Here is a 20,287-nt window from a genome sequence, read left to right on the forward strand (position 1 = left end):
CTAATCTGCCATGCTGGATCTCATCCCCCCCACCCCTACCCCTATTTAATTTTCCTCATGGTGTCCTCTAAAGTACAAAAGGTTTTAATTTCAGTGAAGTTGAATTTATTTTTCTTTTGTCATTTATCCTTTTTAGTGTCATTTATAAGAAAACACTGTGTAACAATGTTATGAGGACTTGTGCCTCTTTTTCTCTTAACGATTTTATGTTTAATCTCTTACATTTAATTCTGTGATATATTGAATTATTAAGACATTATTTTGTACATGGTGTGAAGTTGGGATCCCACTTCATTCTTATGTATATAAATATCCAGTTGTCCTAGCACCATTTTTTGTTGAGGGAACACACAAACCAACAAATTATTCTTTCTCTATTTTAAAAAATTTTTTTATTTTATTTTAACAATTTATTGGGGCTCATACAATTCTTTTCACAGTTCATACATATACATACATCAATTGTATAAAGCACATCTGTACAGTCTTTGCCCTAATCATTTTTTTCTCTTTTCTTCTTTTACATTTTATTAGGGACTCATACAACTCTTACCACAATCCATACATATACATACATCAATTGTATAAAGCACATCCATACATTCCCTGCCCCAATCATTCTCAAGGCATTTGCTCTCCACTTAAGCCCCTTGCATCAGGTCCTCTTTTTTTTTTCCCCCTCCCTCCCCCTTCCCCCCTCCCTCATATGCCCTTGGTAATTTATACATCGTTATTTTGTCATATCTTGCCCTATCCGGAGTCTCCCTTCCCCCCTTCTCTGCTGTCCCTCTCCCAGGGAAGAGGTCACATGTGGATCCTTGTAATCAGTTCCCCCTTTCCAACCCACTCACCCTCCACTCTCCCAGCATCGTCCCTCACACCCTTGGTCCTGAAGGTATCATCCACCCTGTATTCCCTGTACCTCCAACCCTCATATGCACCAGTGTACAGCCTCTGTCCTATCCAGCCCTTCAAGGTAGAATTCGGATCATGGTAGTTGGGGGGAGGAAGCATCCAGACCAAAACCAGAGATGTACATGGTATTCTTTCTCTATTAACTGTCTTGGTACCTTAGTCAAAAAATCGGTTCTCTATTAAAGATTTATTTCTGGACTCACTTTTATATGATCTCTCCGTTATCCTGAGGATTTCTGGTGGTACAGTGGGTTTCAGCCACTCTGAGGGAGAAAGAGGAGACCCTTTTCATCTCTCGTAAACCCACAGGCACAGTTCTGCTGTCTCAGGGCGCGGGAGGCTGAATTGACTGGATGGATGCTCCGTTGTCTTGATTGCTTTCGGTCCGTGATAAGTCCTGAAATCACAATTTTTAGTCCTTTCCCTAGCTGTGAGAGTGTTAGGGGAAGCTGATCCTCTTTCCCCTCCTTCCTTCCTCTTTTCTCCAGGCCTTCTCTCCTCCCCTGGCTCCTCTTCTGGGTGAAACCTCCATACAGTGTTGAATAGAACTGATGAGAGCATTTTGGTTCCTTTTCTTGGTGGGGAAAGAACTCAGTCCTTTACCATCAAGAGTGATACTAAGTATGAGTTTTCTTTTGTAAATGCCTCTTACTAGGTTGAGGAAGTTCTTTTATATCTCTATATTTGTCTTTTCTGGTGGTTGTAGTTTCTGTGTATCTGAGGTTTGCTTATTTTCGTTTAGTCTGAACAACTGCTCTTAGGTGTATTATTTTATTATTCATAACTTTTTATTGAGATATTCACAAGCCCAAGTAAACAATTGAATAGTTTTCGTATATTCCAGGTTTCAGCTGAGCTTTCAGATAAGACAAATTAGGAAGGAAGGACCTGGTGGTCTATTTTTGGGGTGGGTATGGGTGGGGAGGGTGCAGGGAGACCATTGAACACACCGAATAGCAACAGAACACTGAAAAACATTGTCTGATTTAGTGTAAGAAGATGAGCCCCTCAAGATGGAAGGCACTCAAAGTATGAGTAGGTAGGGAAGAGCTGCCTCTTCAAAGTAGAAAACTTAGAAAACCCGACTCACTGCCGCAGGGCTGATGCTGCTCTATAGGGACCCAATAGGACAGGGTAGGGCTGCCCTGTCAATTTCTGGACTGTCATTCTCTACAGAAGTAGAAAGCCCTGTCCTGTCTTTCTCCAACAGAATGGCTGGTGATTTCAAACCGCTGACCAGGCCATTGTAAACTATGCCACCACCAGGGCTCTGGTGAAGAGTAAATTTAAGCCTCCAGTTACAATAGTGAAGGATTTTATTATTTCTAATGTTTACTTTGTTTCAGAGGCAGATTCATTCTTTATTACTATACTCTGCCCCCAAATAGAAGTTTAATGTAATTTTCCCCCCCCCCCCAAATCTAAATTTTAAAGTTGGGTGTTTAATGTTTACCAACTATTCTGTATGTAGCTCACGACAATGATAGGAACTGTGGTGGCGTATTTGTTGAACACTCTGCTGCGAACTGAATGCTCTTTGGTCTGTAGTTGCTGTGTGTGTGGGAAAGATGTGGCGGTCTGCTTCCATAAAGGTGTTCAGTCTTGGAATTATGGTGGGGTATTTCTATTCTGTACTGAGTTGGCATTGACTGGATTTTGGGTTTTTTTGGGCAGTGGTATGACAGCTGTAGGGAAGGGAACATGATATTAGCCCTTCATTGGGAAGGGCTCAGCTGAGGTCTTGGGTCTTGGTTAGAATCTCTGTATACCATTATTCTCTTTTTTTACTTTTGTTATTATTTTGTTCCATTAATGCTTCTGAATGTTGGTTCTGGAGTCTTTACTTCAGGCAGAAAGAGTGTTTAACTATTTTTATGACTCCTCAGTTAAAAGGGGAGTGGAGTGGCAACACCAGGATACCCCCTGAGTTTGCCTCTATCTAGATTTGAGTGTCATCGTGAAAATTACCAGAAATTTGCCAGAAGCCCTGGTGGCACTGTGGGTTACACCTTGAACTGCTAAATGCACGGCCCACAGTTTGAAGCCACCAGCTAGCTACTCCCACAACGAGGACAGCCTCAGAAATCCACGGGCACTTCCATTCTGTCTTGCTGAGTTTACCACCGTGTTTGGCAGTTTCCTTGGATGTCAGCTTTTAAAGTTTTTATTTTTATTTGCTGATTATATATTTTTCCCTTCATAAAAAATGCTAAAGAAAAAAGGTTTTTGTTTCATTAGGTAATTTGGGAAGGAAATTCTGTGATGTTTGCTATCTGAACCTGAAGTCCACTTTTAGACTTTAGTCTTTTTGAAAAGACTAATTAATTGAAACCTATTATTTGCATTCCTTGTTGGCCTATAAAATGTTCATAAATAAATAAAGATGATACATTAAAAAAAGCTGAAAGAAAGTATTTACTGTATATACTTGAGTATAAACTGACCCAAATATTAGCCGAGGCACCTAATATTGCCACAAAAACTTCATTAAAATATGCTGAAAAATTCAGCTTATACACAAATATATATGGTATGTCAAATGAATATAAATTTGATATATATTCATATAAATGGATATAAAGTGCTTTATGTCAAGTGAAAGAAATATAACCATAAATAAATGTAACTTAGATGAACATGTTCAAGAAATAAATTGTTAATGCTTTCTTATGATAACAAATTATATTTTAATGTGCTTTTTGTCACTTTATGTGGTTGTGTGTAAATGTCTTTTCATGAAATTAGATAACAAATTAGATAACAAAACTTCCTATTTTCCTAGAACTCTAAGAAGGAAACATTTCTAGGCCTAAACTTATTTTTAAGAAGAAAAAGGACTATAAAGTCCTGTATATATAGACTTAAAATCATCCTTTATTGTTTTTTATCTCTTTTCTGCCAGAGTACAGATTATGTTGTTTAGTGGCAGTGATAAATTTGCATTGATTTGTTCATACTCTCTGTACCTTTTTGTTAACATCCAGTAGAAGTGGAACTAAGAAATACCATATGGATCACAAAGGGATTAAATATATGTAGCAAGGCAGCTATTTTTTATCTGTAGCTTTATGATTAAAGTAATTAACATGATAATGCATTTTGGATTAAAATTATTAGAACAATAACTGACTTTCATAATTTGAAATCTATAGATTATTCATCTTAATAATTGCTTAGGAATTCAAACAAAAAACAAAATATAGCACAGTAATTAAAATGTAAGACAATATTATGAGGTATGTTTTTATTTCAGGATAGAATCAATGCATAGTAGAGACTTGGGTGTTGACTTTGTGCTGACTTAGTCTGTGACGAAGTGTATTCACTTTGTGAAATTACATCAAGTTTTATACTTGTGATATACTTTCCATGTGCCCTATTTTAATAAAACTAAACAAGTTGCTATTAGAATGTGAAGATAACTTGTTTTCTTTTGTCTTTCAAGGAGATGATTATTGACAAAGTAAATGGACAGGCTGTTCCTAGATATTTGATATATGACATAATTAAATTCAATGTAAGTATCTTTTATTAATTATATAATGATTTTAGTTTTAAATTATTCTAACAATATTAATTTAGATATTGGGGGATGACCCTATGATTATCGTATTTAAGACTCTAAAAACACTGAAGAGATTAGATTTCTTAAAAAAACAAAACAAAGTCTTTAATAAAGAAAGTAATCTCTATCTACCTTCTCACCCCCCATCCATCCATCTTAAATTTCTAGTAATTCGCATTATGCTGTTGTATCGTATGGTGATGGTATTTGTGTTCTTTCATTCAAAATTTAACATCTGTGATTTCCTCCTATATGAAATGGGAGCAGAAACACCATCTGTTTTAAGGGATGTTAGAGAGTTAATATAATTGAAAACATTATGCGTGAGATTCTTCATAAAATAATAAATATATTTTTAAGTAAACATTAAAAAACCCCAAATTTGTTAGTGTGCTAGAGAGAGTAGAAAAGAAAAATTGTGACCATCTCATGTTACTTGACTGATAATTTTGTGTTAGAGCAGTAAAAAACCAGTTGCCTTGAAGTTGATTCGACTCAGAGCAGCCTGTGCTCCCTGGGCTTTGTCAACCCTACACATGCTTTACTGCTAATCAAAAGGCTGGAGGTTCTAGCTCCCATGAAGTGCCTTGCAAGAAAGACCTGATGATGTGCTTTTGAAAACATCACTAATTTGAAAACCCGAGGGAGCACACAGTTCTGTCCTGACACATGAGATTGCCATCACCTAGTAAGCATGTACAATATCTCTTTCTGTCTCTTATTACGAGATACTCTACACATTTCTTTCTTTAGGTTTTTATACCTTCAGGTCTATAAAGAAAACCAGTGTAACTGATACACCGCATTTTGTTAACATTAGACTTTTCTTGTTTTTAGATATCGTTTACATGATTTAAATAAAAACTCCCCAAATTCTATAAGCCTGTCTTTGGGAAGAGATATTGATCAATAAGTTGAGTGTAGCTTGAAGGCAACAGCATGAAGACAAGCAGGAACCTTAAAATTGAAAAAACTCCGTGATATAAATAGATACCAGTAAATAAGATTTATATTCTCTCCCTGTTTCCTATAGTTTTATACTAGCCAAGATTTTGTTCATATTTAATTATAGCATGGATGGCTAAATTATTTAGGCAGTACAGGGTGACTTCTATAAATGCAAGATGCTTTTTCAATTGTGTACATCTATGAAAAGGAATAATCATCCTCTAGGTATATATTATTCAAATCAAATTGTTTAATCATTTAGCATTCAAGTCAGATTGAAAAGCATTAAGAATTATGGAATTATGAGGGTTTTTTAGCTTTAATGTTTGAAGACTTGAACAATTTTTGTAAAAGTTTTATTTTTTGGGGGAACACACTTTATTTTAGTAGATTGTGGTATTAAAATTCAGGATTGCCTTAGTCCAGGCTAATAAGACAGATCCTCTGCCCTTTTCCCCTGTTCCAGGAAAGTTTCAGTGTAGTACATATCTCAGATTTTTGGTTGAATTTCTATATTTGAAGCTTAGAATTTCAAAATTAAGAACTTAAAGAACAGAAAAGATTAGTTTTACTCTTTGTTTGTGACTACTTTATTCCTGAAAAAGAATGTTTTCCAGAATTGGCTTCATTTTATCGTAGATCTTAGATAAAGGGTGGGCGTGATGATACCTTCAGGACCAAGGGTGTGAGGGGCGATGCTGGGAGAGTGGAGGGCGAGTGGGTTGGAAAGGGGGAACTGATTACAAGGACCCACATGTGACCTCCTTCCTGGGAGAGGGACGGCAGGGAAGGGAGACTCCGGATAGGGCAAGATATGACAAAATAACAATGTATAAATTACCAAGGGCCAATGAGGGAGGGGGGAGCGGGGAGGGAGGGGAAAAAAAAAAGAGGACCTGATGCAAAGGGCTTAAGTGGAGAGCAAATGCTTTGAGAATGATTGGGGCAGGGAATGTATGGATGTGCTTTATACAATTGATGTATGTATATGTATGGATTGTGATAAGAGTTGTATGAGCCCCTAATAAAATGTTTTAAAAAAAAAAGGGTGGGCGTGAATTTTTGAAAAAAGAAAGTGCTCTCTTCTCTGTCTCTTGATATTTAGCACCTGCTTTAATATGTGTACTATGCAGGTTCACGTCTTAGTTTTAGAGAACAGATTTCAAATTTTAATAAATATATGAAGATTAAAATATGCTTAAGAGTATCAACAACATAAAGAACATTCATGTACTGACCATGCAGATTTGCCAGATCTTAACATTTTTGCCCTACTTGTGAATAAGAAAGAAATACAAATTTAATATCATCTCATTTAATTCAGGCACAGCCAGTTGGAGATTGTGATTTCAATACTCGTCTCCAGTGTATAGAACGAGAAATAATAAATCCTCGACATGAAAAAATGAAGACTGGTCTTATTGACAAAACACAAGAACCATTTAGTGTCAGAAATAAGCCATTTTTTGACATCTATGCTTCAAGAAAGGTAAAGTTTACTGTTTTGTTTCCTTATAAGTGTTTATAGTATATCATAGTTCAAACGTGTCATAGGACAATAAACGATCATTTTACTGCCTGGTTTTCTCGACTGTTTTTGAATTGCTATGATACTTGTCTGCCCAAACATAGGCCTTCTTGTTACTGTGCTTCTAAATGGGTAGCGATTTAAGCTAGGTTAATTCCTTGTTTCTCATATAGTTTTAAACTTCTGGCCACTGTCTGTATTAGGGTTTTTAGAAGCTTTGCCTAGTATAGGATTATCGAGGCTGAAAAGACCCCTTCGGCCCTCTCTGACTCTGAAGGTAAACAGAGTTTGGTACGTACTCATTGATTTCACCAAAAAAATTGTATGTGTATACCTACACACACATTGAAGATTTACTTTTATTGTTTTGACACTTAAAGGGATCGCACTAAATGTCTGATATTTTTTTCCTGCTTAGCAATATGCTTTAGACACAGTTCCATACTTTTTAACTGCTTCATAAGATTTGACAGTTCTGGTGTACTCAGTTTTGTTATTGATGGCCTAGATGTTTTCTTTGTTTTGCTTATACAATATTTTGTTAAACATCATTGCCTATAAGTGGATATTTCTTCAATATAAATACAGGTGGAGTTTCTGGCTTAAAAATTATAGTTAGTATTAGCAACTACTCCAAATTGTCTTTCAAATAAAGCAATGTTATTCCCAGTAGATAAGAGAGTTTATTTCCGATTTGCATCGATTCAATGGCAGTGAGTTTTATGCCCAGTACTCTTCCTTCCAACCTGTGGGCAAGGCAGTGTTCTTTATTGAGAAAGTTAGTATGTATTCTAGATCAAAGCATTGTGGCTCTTTCCAAGCGCTAAGTTTTCCTGGCTTGGGGTATTTTCCATGATACTGAAACTTAGCTGCTAACGTTTATTCACTTGTAAATTGGGGTGAGAATAGTAGCTCCCTCTGACCAGGGCTGTTGTAGGAATTTAGTATTTATTATATGTTTATGCCTTTCTACTGTACTTGGAGATTAAAAATATTCTTATAACTAACTCTTAGCTTCAAGTAAAGGAAATAGAATTTGTTTTTTTAAACAATTTATTGAATTCCTGTAATGTACCATGACCTGTTCAGAGGTATTGGGAATAAACCTACAGCCATCAAGACAATTCTGACCCTATAGGACAGAGTAGAATGGCTCCTTAAGGTTTCTCAGACCGTGAATCTTTATAGTTCATTTGAAAATTCAATCGAAAGACCTTTTGAAAGGACAATAATGTGAGTACAGAGTATTATGCGATATTTTGTCTTATTATTTTTTTGGTGCTGGGGAAGCTTAGTACATTCTCCTTCTCCCCTTTAACATTGAGGAATTGTTACTTTAGCTCTAGAGTTTTTGAGATGCAACTTCTTGGGAGGACTCCCTGGTTGTTTTATACTGTGGTGGGTTTATTACTTTAGCCCAAGGGGTTCTCCGGATTGGTCGACATTTCGTGGGTAAGTCGTCAACAACTTGATGGTTAGATACTTTTGCCTGGCCTCAGGTGGTAATAAGAACTGAGTCTATTGACATCTCAGCAGTTGAGGATTGGTTGAACTGTGATCCACATGAGAATCAGGATATATAAATGGAGGAAATTCAGAGATTTTCAAGGCTTCCTAGTTGAGTTGGACTGGAAGAGAAGCAGAGCCATATGGAACTCAGGTGGTATCAAAAGGTGCTGCCCTGGCTGTGGGCTAGACCAACCAGTGGCAGAGAGGCCTGATGGCCAGGAGTCCTGACTGCACAGGACAGCTTAAGAGAGCTGAACAAGCTGCTAAGCTGTTGTCAGCTGGGCCAGTTAACAGCAGAGTGGCGGGTGTCTGAGAGACCTAACAACAGAAAGCAAAGCGAATTGAGCCAGCTGCTAGCTACCTTATTGCCGTTGAGTTGTTTCTGATGCATAACCATCCTATAGGACATGAAAAATTGTGAAACTTTATAAAACTTTGATACCCTATGAAACTTTAAATCTTCAAGAGAGCAGAGCTTTATCTTTCTGCAGAATGACTGGTGGGTTTGAACTGTTGACCTGTAGCTAGCAGTTCAGTGTGTAGCCCACTCTGCTAGCAGTGCTGCCCCTGCCCGCCCCCAGCTGTGAGTGGGCCAATTTGTGGTGGAGAGGCTGATTACAGCTGTTAGGATAGCTGCAGTTGAGAGAATGGGATAAAGTTCTATAATGTCTATGAGCAGGACCAGTTAGCAACAGAGAGTCCAGTGACAGAGTGGCCCCAGTGACATTGAACTGTCTGAAGTGCTCATCAAGAACTGTACCAGTAGGGAACATTTTTGTACCAAGGGTTAATTAACCTTTGGGAAATCTGCCCTGATTGGATGGTTGCATCTTGAGTGTATCCTGGTATTTCCAAGTTATTTTCCACATGATTCAGAAATGTCTCCTGAGTTACATCCCAGTAAACCATTTAATTGAAAGTACAGTTCTGTGAGACACAAATTTCAGAACCTAATGGAGGACAAGAGTGCTGAGGGGAGGAGAAAGAGAGTGTGTTGTCAGAAACAGTGGACTGACATAGCAGCTGGAGAAATTAGAACTATGGAATATATTTAACCTTTACCACATAGGAACTAGTTTTTTTTATTATTATAAGATCATTTTATTGGGGGATCTTACAGCTCTTATAACAATCCATACATCAATTGTATCAACTTATTTATACTTATGTTGCCATCATTATTTTCTAAACACTTTCTATTGAGCCCTTGGTATCAGCTGCACTTCCCCCCCTCCCCGCCTCTGCCCTTGTGACCCCTTGATAAATGATAAATGATTATTATTTTCATATCTTAAACCGACTGTCCCCCCTCCCCCCGTTTCTGTTGTTTGCCACGTGTGCATCTGTGTGTCTGTGTTGATCATTGTGTTTGGTTCCCCCTTCCTCCCCTCCAGTTCCCACTTTCCCTTACCCTCCTGGTATTGCTACTCCCATTCCTGTTCCTGGATTCTGTATGTCGTGAGCTCTTATCTCTTAACTGAACCAGTGTACGTGCTCCCGCCCCACAGTGAAAGGCAGGACAGGGTCATGATTGTGGGGATTTCGTTGGTGCTATAGTGCACCCTGGTTGACTCCTCCCTTCCTTGTGACTCTTCTGTGAGGGGATGTCCCATTGTTTATAGGTGGGTTTTGGGTCTCTGCTCTGACCCTCCCTTGTTCTCAACAATATGTTTTTGTTTTGGGTCTTCTGTTGCCTGTTAACCGATCATGTTGACACCTCTTGATCGCACAGGCTGGTGTGCTTCTTCCTGTGGGCTTATTGCTACTCTGCTAGAAGGCCTCTTGTTTAACTTCAAGCCTTTAAGACCCCAGATGCTCTATCTTTTGATAGCAGGTCACCATCCGCTTTCTTCAACACTTTTGCTTATGCACCCATTTTGTCTTCAGTGATTATGCCGGGAGGGTGAGCACCACAGAATTCCAGGTTGTCAGGTTGTTAGAAAAAGGAAGTGTTCCTGCATTGAGGGAGGGCGTAACCATAGGCCCAAAGTCCGTCCACTACCTCAGTGTATTGCCATATAAAAATATTATATATACTATATCTATTTTTGTGAATGAATGTATTTACATATATACACACCTATGTATATGCCTTTATCCATAGCTTTGCTTCCTAGATGTTTTCTGTTTTCTTTTACTAGTTTTTTACTGACGTTTATTTATGAAGTTATTTAGTCTTCATATTAAAGTTCTGCCATATTGAATAGCAAATTAAATGAATTTTTGGGTAAGGTGAAATAGAACAGTATCTCAGCTGTAGAAGGAGAGCAACAGGTTCACACTGGATTCAAACTGGTCAAATGTCTTCTATTGGGTAGATATTGCCAAACTGTAGTGCCTATTAAGAATGGTTTTCATTCTTAAAAATTGATCTTTTGGCTAAATAATTTGCATTTTTTCCTTTTTCTTATTTGCATTTCTTTTTGAAAATAGTTTTCCAATTGCTGTATAGACTTTTTGATTTTGAAAAGCGTCATTTTGTGTGGTGAGCATTCACATTTCAAGTACTGTTAGAGTACATTGCGCTGTCGGCTGCTGTGGGAGCTGCACAATTCACGCCCTCCACAAGTTTGGCTTATTAAGGTGGTCAAAATACCAGCCCTAGTTTGTCTGTGGAGTAAAAGGTTTTAATGTGTAGTTACAGTAGGTCTGATTGTGACAATATAGCTGGTACTAACTGGGAGAAAAGAGCTCAGGTTTGAAGTGAAGGAAGCACTGTCATACAGTGTTACAAGTGTTCTTTGTTGGCTTGCTATCTATTGACTGGTATAGTGTTTTGATGATATTATTTGGCTGCAGAAGTGAATTCATTCCACCATGGACTTGCATGTTGTTTCCTTTGTTTAGAGTTTATTTTGTTCACTTTCCCTTCTTCAGTATCTTAAAATTTAACATGAACACATTAATTCTATTTGTTTCATTTCCCCATTCCTTTCCATTTACCTATTTTATCCCCCTTTTCATTTTTCTATTTTTAGCATCACTACTTTTTTAGTGTTACTATGATTAGTATTGCTACTACTGCGATTAATACTGTTACTGTTTGTACTGCTGCATTTTTTCTCTAGGATATTGGACATATCTAAAAATTTAAAGTAGACATAACTTATGATTTGTCGTTGACTAATAACATAACTAAATACCGACTAATTATTTTCTTAGACTTTATTCATTTTTCTTTAGTGTTTTCAGTGAGGTTCTTTATTATTATTTTTTAGGTTCTTATTTTTTTGTTGTAAATATATGATGTGTTGTTTAGCCATGTTATGAATGGTGTGTTTATGATATTCTTTGATTCTGTCTCTTATTTTCTCTTCTATCTTTCTTTTTATTCAGTCTTAGCAATTTTGAAAATCTGTGTGACATTCTTGATTTTGATAGTGGTTAGCTTTCTTAGCAAACTTTCTTTTTTTAATGCTTGAAATGAACTTGTATGTCACTAAAGATTGCAAATCTACTTTAGTTTTACTTTTCCTCCTTTTAAAATAAGCTATTCAAACCAATATTTAGATTGGAGGAGTAAGGAATCTGGAGGGTTTTTTTGGTTTTGTCTTGTTTAAATCAGCAAACTTATTCATGGGACATATTTTAGTTGACTGTTTCAGAGATATACTTTCCTCTCAGAATATACGGTTTATACTCGTTTATAAGCTGATTTTTTTCAGCACATTTTTAATGCTGTTTTTGTGGTAAAATTAGCTGCGTTGGCTGATACTCGGGTTGGCTTATGCTTGGTGATTATGGTAATCAACTTGAGCCACATGAGCCAAACCTGAGTTAATACTGTATGTGGCATCCAAGAGGTTGTATTTGGGTAGATTTCTGATTTTTAATAAAAAGGAATCATGTTTGACAAATCAGGATAAACGAGGAGAACCTTCAACGAGATGTTTGACCAACTAGCAGCAACCGTTGTATGGCACTGGCCCAATGCCATCTCAGTCTAGCAGTGGATAGAGTCATCATGAATTGGAGCCGACTTGATGACAATCGACAATAACAATGTAATGCGGCAGTCACCTGTGGCTACTTACACTTTACATTATTTAAATTAAAATAAGATTTTGAAAATCTTCAATTGCACTAGTCACAGTTCCGAGTATTCAGTAGTCATATGTGGCTAATAGTCATTGTATTAGAAGGCGCATTACCATAGAAAGTTCAATTGGACAGCATTACTTTAAAAGAAAATTCTTATACTTTAAACTTAATGCCAGTAAAGGAGCCATTATAGAAAGTGAATACTTCTGTATGGTTTTGAAAACTTGTAAGTAAGAATGAAAGGAGAAGAATAAGCTCAGGAAAAAAATATTTGTGAAGTGTCAAAATTTTTTATGACAGTCTTAAATAAATCCCACTGGTTACCATAAAACATATAATACATGCATTTATAGCTTAGGCCAAAAATTGATAACTGATGTAACATTTATCATACTAGCCATCTATTGGTTGGAAATAAATTACAGGTTCCATTGACTCTCAAGGAAAGAATTATGCAAGTGTCATTGTAAGCTCTTTGAATTCTATCTACAGCAAAGCTTGGAGTGGATTCTGGCACAAACCGTTTATTGGATGATATATATTAAAACGTGGCTGGTGAAGAAGTCCCTGGGTGGTATTCGTGGTTAATGTGCTCAATGGTTAACTGAAACGTTGATGGTTTGAGTCCATCCATTCTGCTTCCACAGTCAGCCATTGAAAACCCTGTGGAGCACAGTTCCAATCTGACCCTCCTGGGGTCACCATAGTCAGAATGTGCTTGATAGCAACTGCACAGGTACTCAGAAACAATAATAGTTACACACACACACACACACACACAGATATTTTAATTAATCTCACAGATAATTAGAAAACGAGATAGAATGTTAAATTACATCTGCATAGACAGAATGATTTAAAAATGACAAGCCAAATAGGCATGGACCTTGAGAGAAGAGAGGAGGCTAAGGTTTTTATTAGTTAACAGTTATTTATATAGCTTCAGAATTTGGCATAATAGCTGAAGAGAGTAGGACTAAGATTGCTGGTTAGTTTGAGAAGAGGTTTTAAATAAAACTCCAGTGTAATTTCTATTGAAATAAAAAACAATGTAAGAAGCTGTAGCTATTGGATGGCAAGTCTTGAACATGTTATTAGAGAGATCAATTCATAGAGAAGGATGCCATGCTTTGTAATGTGAAGCAGGGAGTCAGTGAAAAAGAGGACCTGAATGAGATGCACAGATACAGCAGCTGCACAGTGGGCTCAGACATTGCAACGACTGTGCCCATGGGGTTTCATTACGGTGTATTTTACATAGGACCACTATGAGTCAGAACCAATGCAGCTTCTAACAACGTATCTACCACTCCTTACCCGGTTTTTCTGTTTGTTTTGTGCGGATGGGGTAGTGGTTGTGGCTGCTCAGAAAATATCTGAGAAAGGCCCAAGAATGTAATTTTTAATCCCATCTACTTGCTGTACATGCTGTGAGAGAACTAGGATATCTTCTGAGGTGGTTTGGATATCTGTACATTACCTTTTGCTGGCTCAAAAGCAAGGCTTCAGTGAAGCCATATGTATGTTTAGGGTTCCTTTTAGACACATTAGACCAGAGTTGTTTGTCTTAGTGCTTATGATGCTACCATAGCTTTTGAACATGTCTCTGGAGTTGCAACAAGTTAAAACTCCTCCTTGTGGTTGAGATATAGGACCATATTCACTAGACAGATTTTAAAGATTTAACTCAAAGTTCTAGTGATTACCTGGGACTATAAAATTGTACAACCACTATGGAAATAAGCACGATACTTTCTTAAACAAATGCAAATACAAGTATCTTATGATCCAGCAATCTCTGCTGGCTATATACGCCAAAGGGAAAAGAAATAATACAGCACAAACAAATGTGCACATCTGTGTTTATTGCAGAAGTTTCCACAATAGTAAAAATATGGAAACAACCAAAAGTCCCAGTTGTAGAAGAATGGATAAACAGGCTGTGTTACATACATACTATGAAATATTTTTTTTCTTTTGCGGGTGGTTGGGGGCAGGGAAGGTGGAAGGACCATACTATGAAATATTATGCATCAATAAGAAACAATAACCTTCCTAAATGACTCAAGATATGGATAAGGCCAGAGAATATTATGCTTAGCAAGCTCAAAGTTAGCCGTACAAAGGCAAATATTTAATAATACCATTATTATAAGGAAAGAGAAATGTTTATACACCCAAAGACAAGAATTTGATGACTGCAAGGAGGAACCAGGGGTGGGGGTGGGAACAGGGAAAGGGGAAGGACGTGATATTGAGGGAGTGCGGGAAAGGGCTCAGGTGGAGAAAGAGAGCCAAGGATACGGAGGGTATAACAGGATAATGTGTTGGTTTCATTTCTTGAGATGGACTGTGTAAATATATATAGTATGTTTCTTTAAAAACCAAATTAAAAACAAGAAATCTTCCGTATTCCTTATCCCTCAAACCTGAATAGTGTTCTGAGTAGCTTAAAAAAAAAAAGTAAAACAAATAAACCCAGAGTTTTTAATGCCAAAACAAGTTCATGCTCCACCCCCCAAAAAAGTTCTAGTGTTTACTGTTACGTGAATATTTTCAGACATCCATATAAACATATGGAAATAATGAATCTGCCATTGTCCATACTCTTCTCCGCCACCTGTCTTTTAGACTGTGATTCCATTCCAGAAAGAATGACGGTGAAGGTTTTTTTTTTTTTGCTCTTTCACAATTTATTATGTGATCTCTAGCTTCGTTTCTATCACCAAGACATACTTTCTAGTATCTGTTCCTTCTTTCTTTTTATTTTTAAAAATCATTTTATTAGGGGCTCATGCAACTCATCACAACCCATACATACATCAATTGTGTCAAGCACATTTGTACATTCATCGCCCTCATCATTCTCAAAACATTTGCTTTCCACTTAAGCCCCTGGCATCAGCTCATCCCCCCCCCCCTTCCCTGCTTCCCCCTCCCTCATGAACCCTTGATAATTTATAAATTATTATTTTGTCATATCTTACACTGTCTCCCGTCACCCACTCTTCTGTTGTCCACCCCCCAGGGAGGGGGTTATATGGAGATCCTTGTAATTGGTTCCTTTCCACCCCACCATCCCTGTACCCTCCGGGTATGGCCCCTCTCTCTAACCACTGGTCCTGAAGGGATCATCCACCCTGGATTCCCTGTGTTGCCAGTTCCTCTCTGTATCAGTGTGCATCCTCTGGTCTAGCCAGGCCCGCAAGGCAGAATTGGGATCATGATAGTAGGAGGCGGGGGAAGAAAGCATTTAGGAACTAGAGGAAAGTTGTATGTTTCATCAATGCTACACTGCACCCTGACTGGCTCATCTCCTCCCTGCAACCCTTCCATAAGGGGATGTGGGCTTTGGGTCTCTACTCCGCACCCCCCCTCATTCACAATGACAGGATTTTTTGTTCTGATGATGCCTGATCCCTTCTATACCTTATGATTGCACATGCTGGTGTGCTTCTTCCATATGGGGTTTGTTGCTTCTGAGCTAGATGACCACTTGTTTATCTTTAAGCCTTTGAGACCCCAGACACGATATCTTTTGATAGCCAGGCTGAAGTTTTAAATACTGTACAATATTTGTGTTTTTTTATGTCCTGGTATATTAAGAATCAGTGCTTTGTCGGGATATCATTAGGATAAAAAGAGTTAAAGTCCAGAAGAGTATTGTGTTGTTATTGCATTGCTTTTGAAATCTCAAAGTATACTTTCTTAGTGTTAACCTCTGGAACCTAGTATTTGTTCAAATATTGTATCATATACTTTAGATTTCTTCCCCTGGCTCTAAACATTTCTTGTTGCAAAGATTTTCTTTTTTTTAGATTAAATCTGCATTGAATGTTTAATGATTAACCTTTTCCACTTGTACATTTAACACAACATACCTTCTAAATTGAAACGCTTTTAGTTTTATATCTTAAAGTTGGCATTTTCTGCCAAGTTATCACAAGATGCATTATCTGAAGAATAAGGAAGTATTCTAATTTGTTTCACATAATGAAGTAACCCACAAATGCTGAGATATACATTCACAAATAACTTTCCTTTCTCATTTACATTCAAAAGATTGGTGAATCCTGAAGAATTCCTGCAGTCACTACATGGAGCAGACTGTATCAGTATTTCAATAGTTTATTCCAACCCATTTCTTCTTTTATACTCAAAAACATCTTCAGTATGTTGCTTGATGAGATAGGCCCACAGGAAGACTGTGGTGCCCAAGGTCAGCCCAACCTTCAGCCAATCAGGTTTGCTATTTATCGGCTCCTGAACATAGAACTTCGACCTCGCTGAAAGACCGCTCGGGAGCCGGGCTGGGGTCAGCAGACGGGAGAAAGGGCGCCGGACCGCGGGCGGCGCCATCTTGACGACTTGGCTCCCGTTGCAAAGATTTTCATTAAAATTTTTCTTTGTCCTTAGAATTCCATCTTTGCCCAAATATATACATGTATTTCCACTTTCACTACATACGCGTGTATGCTCAATTAGAAGTACTAGTATGAGGCCTTTCTGGGAGAGAACGTATAGATAGGTAGATGTATGGATGAGAACAAGTAATTTTTAAGGATATTGGAAGTTAGTGACAATACAATAGTGAAACCAAGTATTGTTTAAAGATAATATGTAAAGCCAGTGACCATGTAATTATTGATGGGGCTTAATGTTTAATACAATAAATCATTGTAAACAAGGTGCACCATATTGTACTATTTTGTTCGTGAAGTATTTTACACATTGTAAACAAATCTTAGGTCTGATTTTAATATGATTTTGAACTTTTAACTTTTGTACTGGTTTAAAAATTGATTAAAAAACACGAGAAATGTTACATACTTTTAATATTGTAGGAAATAAAGTTTGTGTCTTATCATCTAACTTCTATTTTTTTCTGGTACTTTGTTAGGCCATGGAACATGTTTGATTTGGAGCCCCATGCCATTTGGTATCCTGGTGTGGGTTGTCTTCTTCCTGAGATTGTCAATGTGTTTTAGAGCAAAGCTAAAGGTCTCATCTGTGGTGGCTAACTGGGTCACTTTGCACATTAACTGAGAGGGCAATGATGGCATCACTCTCCAGTCTGCCACTTCCTGGGCAGCGTCTTGGCAATAATGCCCCACTGGGGAAGTCCTACACTCTCCTGCTGATGTTATGATTGTGAAGCCAGCGTATGTTGTATCCTGTTCAAACAAAGGATGCATTTTTGAGTAAGGTCCATTGCTTTCCAATTTCCCATGTTTCTCTATATATGTGTATAAGTTCCCTTTTTTTCTTAAATTAGAAAATTTTAACCTCCTCTATGGTTTTTCTTTCTGTTATTTCATCCCCTTCATTGTGATATTCAGACCTGTCATTTAGATAGGTTTTGTTTTTACTGCGTAACTTTTGTGTTGATGTCTAAGTATCCATTCTATTCATATATGAAGGGCTAATGCTGCGACCTTTTAATACAGCTCCTCATGTTGTGTTGACCCCCTAACCATTAAATTATTTTCATTGTTACTTCATAACTTTCATATTGCTATTATTATGAACTGTAATAGAAATATCTGATATGCAGGATATAGTTTCATTGTTTCAAGTTGAACATAATTAAAGCATAGTGATTAATCACAAAACAATATGTAATTATATATTTTGAACTATTTATTTCCAATTATAAATAAATGAACATTTGTCTTGAAGCATGGTGTAATATGGGACACAGTTGTCACACTGGGTACTTGTATGTGGGCGTATCTGCATGTGGGTGGACCGACCTCCCTGGAGACAGGAGCCGTGTCTCAGTTTCTGAGACCATCAAAAATATGTGTTTTCCAATAATCTTAGACAACCCCTGTGGCTGGGTCGTTCGACCCCCAAAGGGGTTGCAAGCCACAGGTTAGAACTGCTGGTCCAACCCATTGAGACCCTTCCACTTTACCAAACATGATGTCTTTCTCCACCAATTGATCTCTCGACAGTATGTCCAAAGTATGTAAGACTTGTCAGATATTCACCTGTACTTCTTACCTGCTGTAATTTAGATAAGAGTTTAGCATGAACAAAGATTTAATCATGTCATAGAATATACACACATTTTGGAAAAGTGAGTATTCCAATGAGTGTAAGTTATAGATGCATTCAGAAGAGGCTCTTCATCAATTCTTAAAACTTTGCTGAGGCAACTTGGACTACAGGGAGTAGAGAGCATTCAGAGACTGTTGGCCATGGCCTGACACCCGACAAATCATGCATTTGCCACAGTTGCAGCAGCAGTGAAGCTTGTGGTGAAAGGACATTCATCTAGAAACGTAGGTGATTGGACCTCATTGGAGATAATGAACGTAATAAATTATATTTTGTGAGAAAATTAACTATGATAGATGATTTTACTTCATTTTTTTCCTTAAAGCTTGCATCCTTCCTAATCTGTACATGAGTCAATTTAATGATTTTAAACTGTCCTTAGACGTATTTTTATTTAATTTTATATAACTGCTGGGGTAATATAGTCCATATGTTTTCTGCATATATTTTATTTATTTATTTTAATTTTTGCATGTATTTTAATACTAATGTGTTTTTATTGATCCTACTGCATTATTTAGCACACAGGTTTTAAATGAGAACCATGTGCCAGATAATTATAGTAGCTGTTGGAAGTCAAGTGGCTTGATTCTTGACCTCAAAAAATCCACACCTAAATTTGGCACTAAGCCCATTACACTAGAAATTCCTCTGAAGAAGCAAGCGTAGAGTTATATGAGAGGATAGGAAGGCTTCAAAATATTGTGGGAAAACCGTATTCTTTTTTAATCTAATTTTTCCTCAAATGTTTTGAAGTCTCTGTGTATAACATATTAGAGGTTCGGAGGTTTCTGGGAATGTGATGCTTTGGTTTAGAATCGTAAAATAGGTCTAAACTATGGCATAAGAATGAAAGTGATGATGGCGGCACATGTGCAAATGTGCTCGACACACTGGATGAATGTATGGATTGTGATAAGAGATGTAAGAGCCCCCAATAAAAGTATTTTTTTAAAAGAATGAATTTGGATTCCCCGTTTCTTGCTGTGTAACTTTGGGCAAGTTTATAACTTTACCTACGAAGTGGAGAGAATTATAGTCTCCTTCATTTGGTTGTTATGAAGCTAAAATGATTCAATATGGGGAGGTTTTTAAAAAGTTTCTGTGAAAATGATGATGGCATGTGTGCAAATGTGTTTGGCACACTGGATGGATGGATTTTTATAAGAGATGTAAAGCCCCCAATTAAAGTAAGAAATTCTATCTTTAAATTCCATTTTCCCACAAACTTAATGACAGGGACAGTAAATTATTTAATGTAGCTCTTCTAACCAAAGTCTTTAACTCTTAGCACACTACCTTTTCTTCTATGGGTCTGGTAAGAAGATGGAGGAAAATACTGATAGGATTCACCTGTGAGTAATTGCAAACAGAATTCTCTGAAGTGCCATCCTGCTGTGTATAAAATGAGCAGCAGCAGAACCAGGAGCCAGAGCATGGGGCTGAGTGATGGACCTCCAACCCACGGAGCAAGTAAAGCTGAGGGTTTTTGTGCATTAGGCGAGTGGACTGCCTCTGAGGCACTTAATTCAGGGATATGGGCTTGCTGACTCATGGAGCTTGAGCTGAATGTCTTTAGATTAAGGCTTACAGTGGAGTGGTCTGCCCCGTTGGACATTGATTAGCAGAATTGAAAGAACTTTGTAATGTATTCTGATGAACAACTCTACCCTCCATTGCAATGCATATTAGAACCTGGAGATTAGAGAATGTTAAGA

General features: G+C 37.4%; 1 protein-coding gene and 1 pseudogene across 2 annotated transcripts in view; one reads left to right on the forward strand and one right to left on the reverse strand.

Moving 5' to 3' along the window:
- RNGTT (RNA guanylyltransferase and 5'-phosphatase) overlaps nt 1-20,287 on the forward strand; it is a 258,807-nt gene that overhangs the window by 96,553 nt on the left and 141,967 nt on the right. For both annotated transcript variants that reach the window (XM_075554782.1, XM_075554783.1), the window contains exons 10-11: nt 4,361-4,432; nt 6,753-6,917. In XM_075554782.1, coding sequence (XP_075410897.1) covers nt 4,361-4,432; nt 6,753-6,917 — 237 coding nt within the window. The remainder of the gene's footprint in view (nt 1-4,360; nt 4,433-6,752; nt 6,918-20,287) is intronic.
- LOC142452832 (NADH dehydrogenase [ubiquinone] 1 subunit C1, mitochondrial pseudogene) lies at nt 16,602-16,865 on the reverse strand (annotated as a pseudogene).

This window comes from Tenrec ecaudatus, chromosome 7, assembly GCF_050624435.1.
Source record: "Tenrec ecaudatus isolate mTenEca1 chromosome 7, mTenEca1.hap1, whole genome shotgun sequence".
NCBI classification, from domain to species: domain Eukaryota; kingdom Metazoa; phylum Chordata; class Mammalia; order Afrosoricida; family Tenrecidae; genus Tenrec; species Tenrec ecaudatus.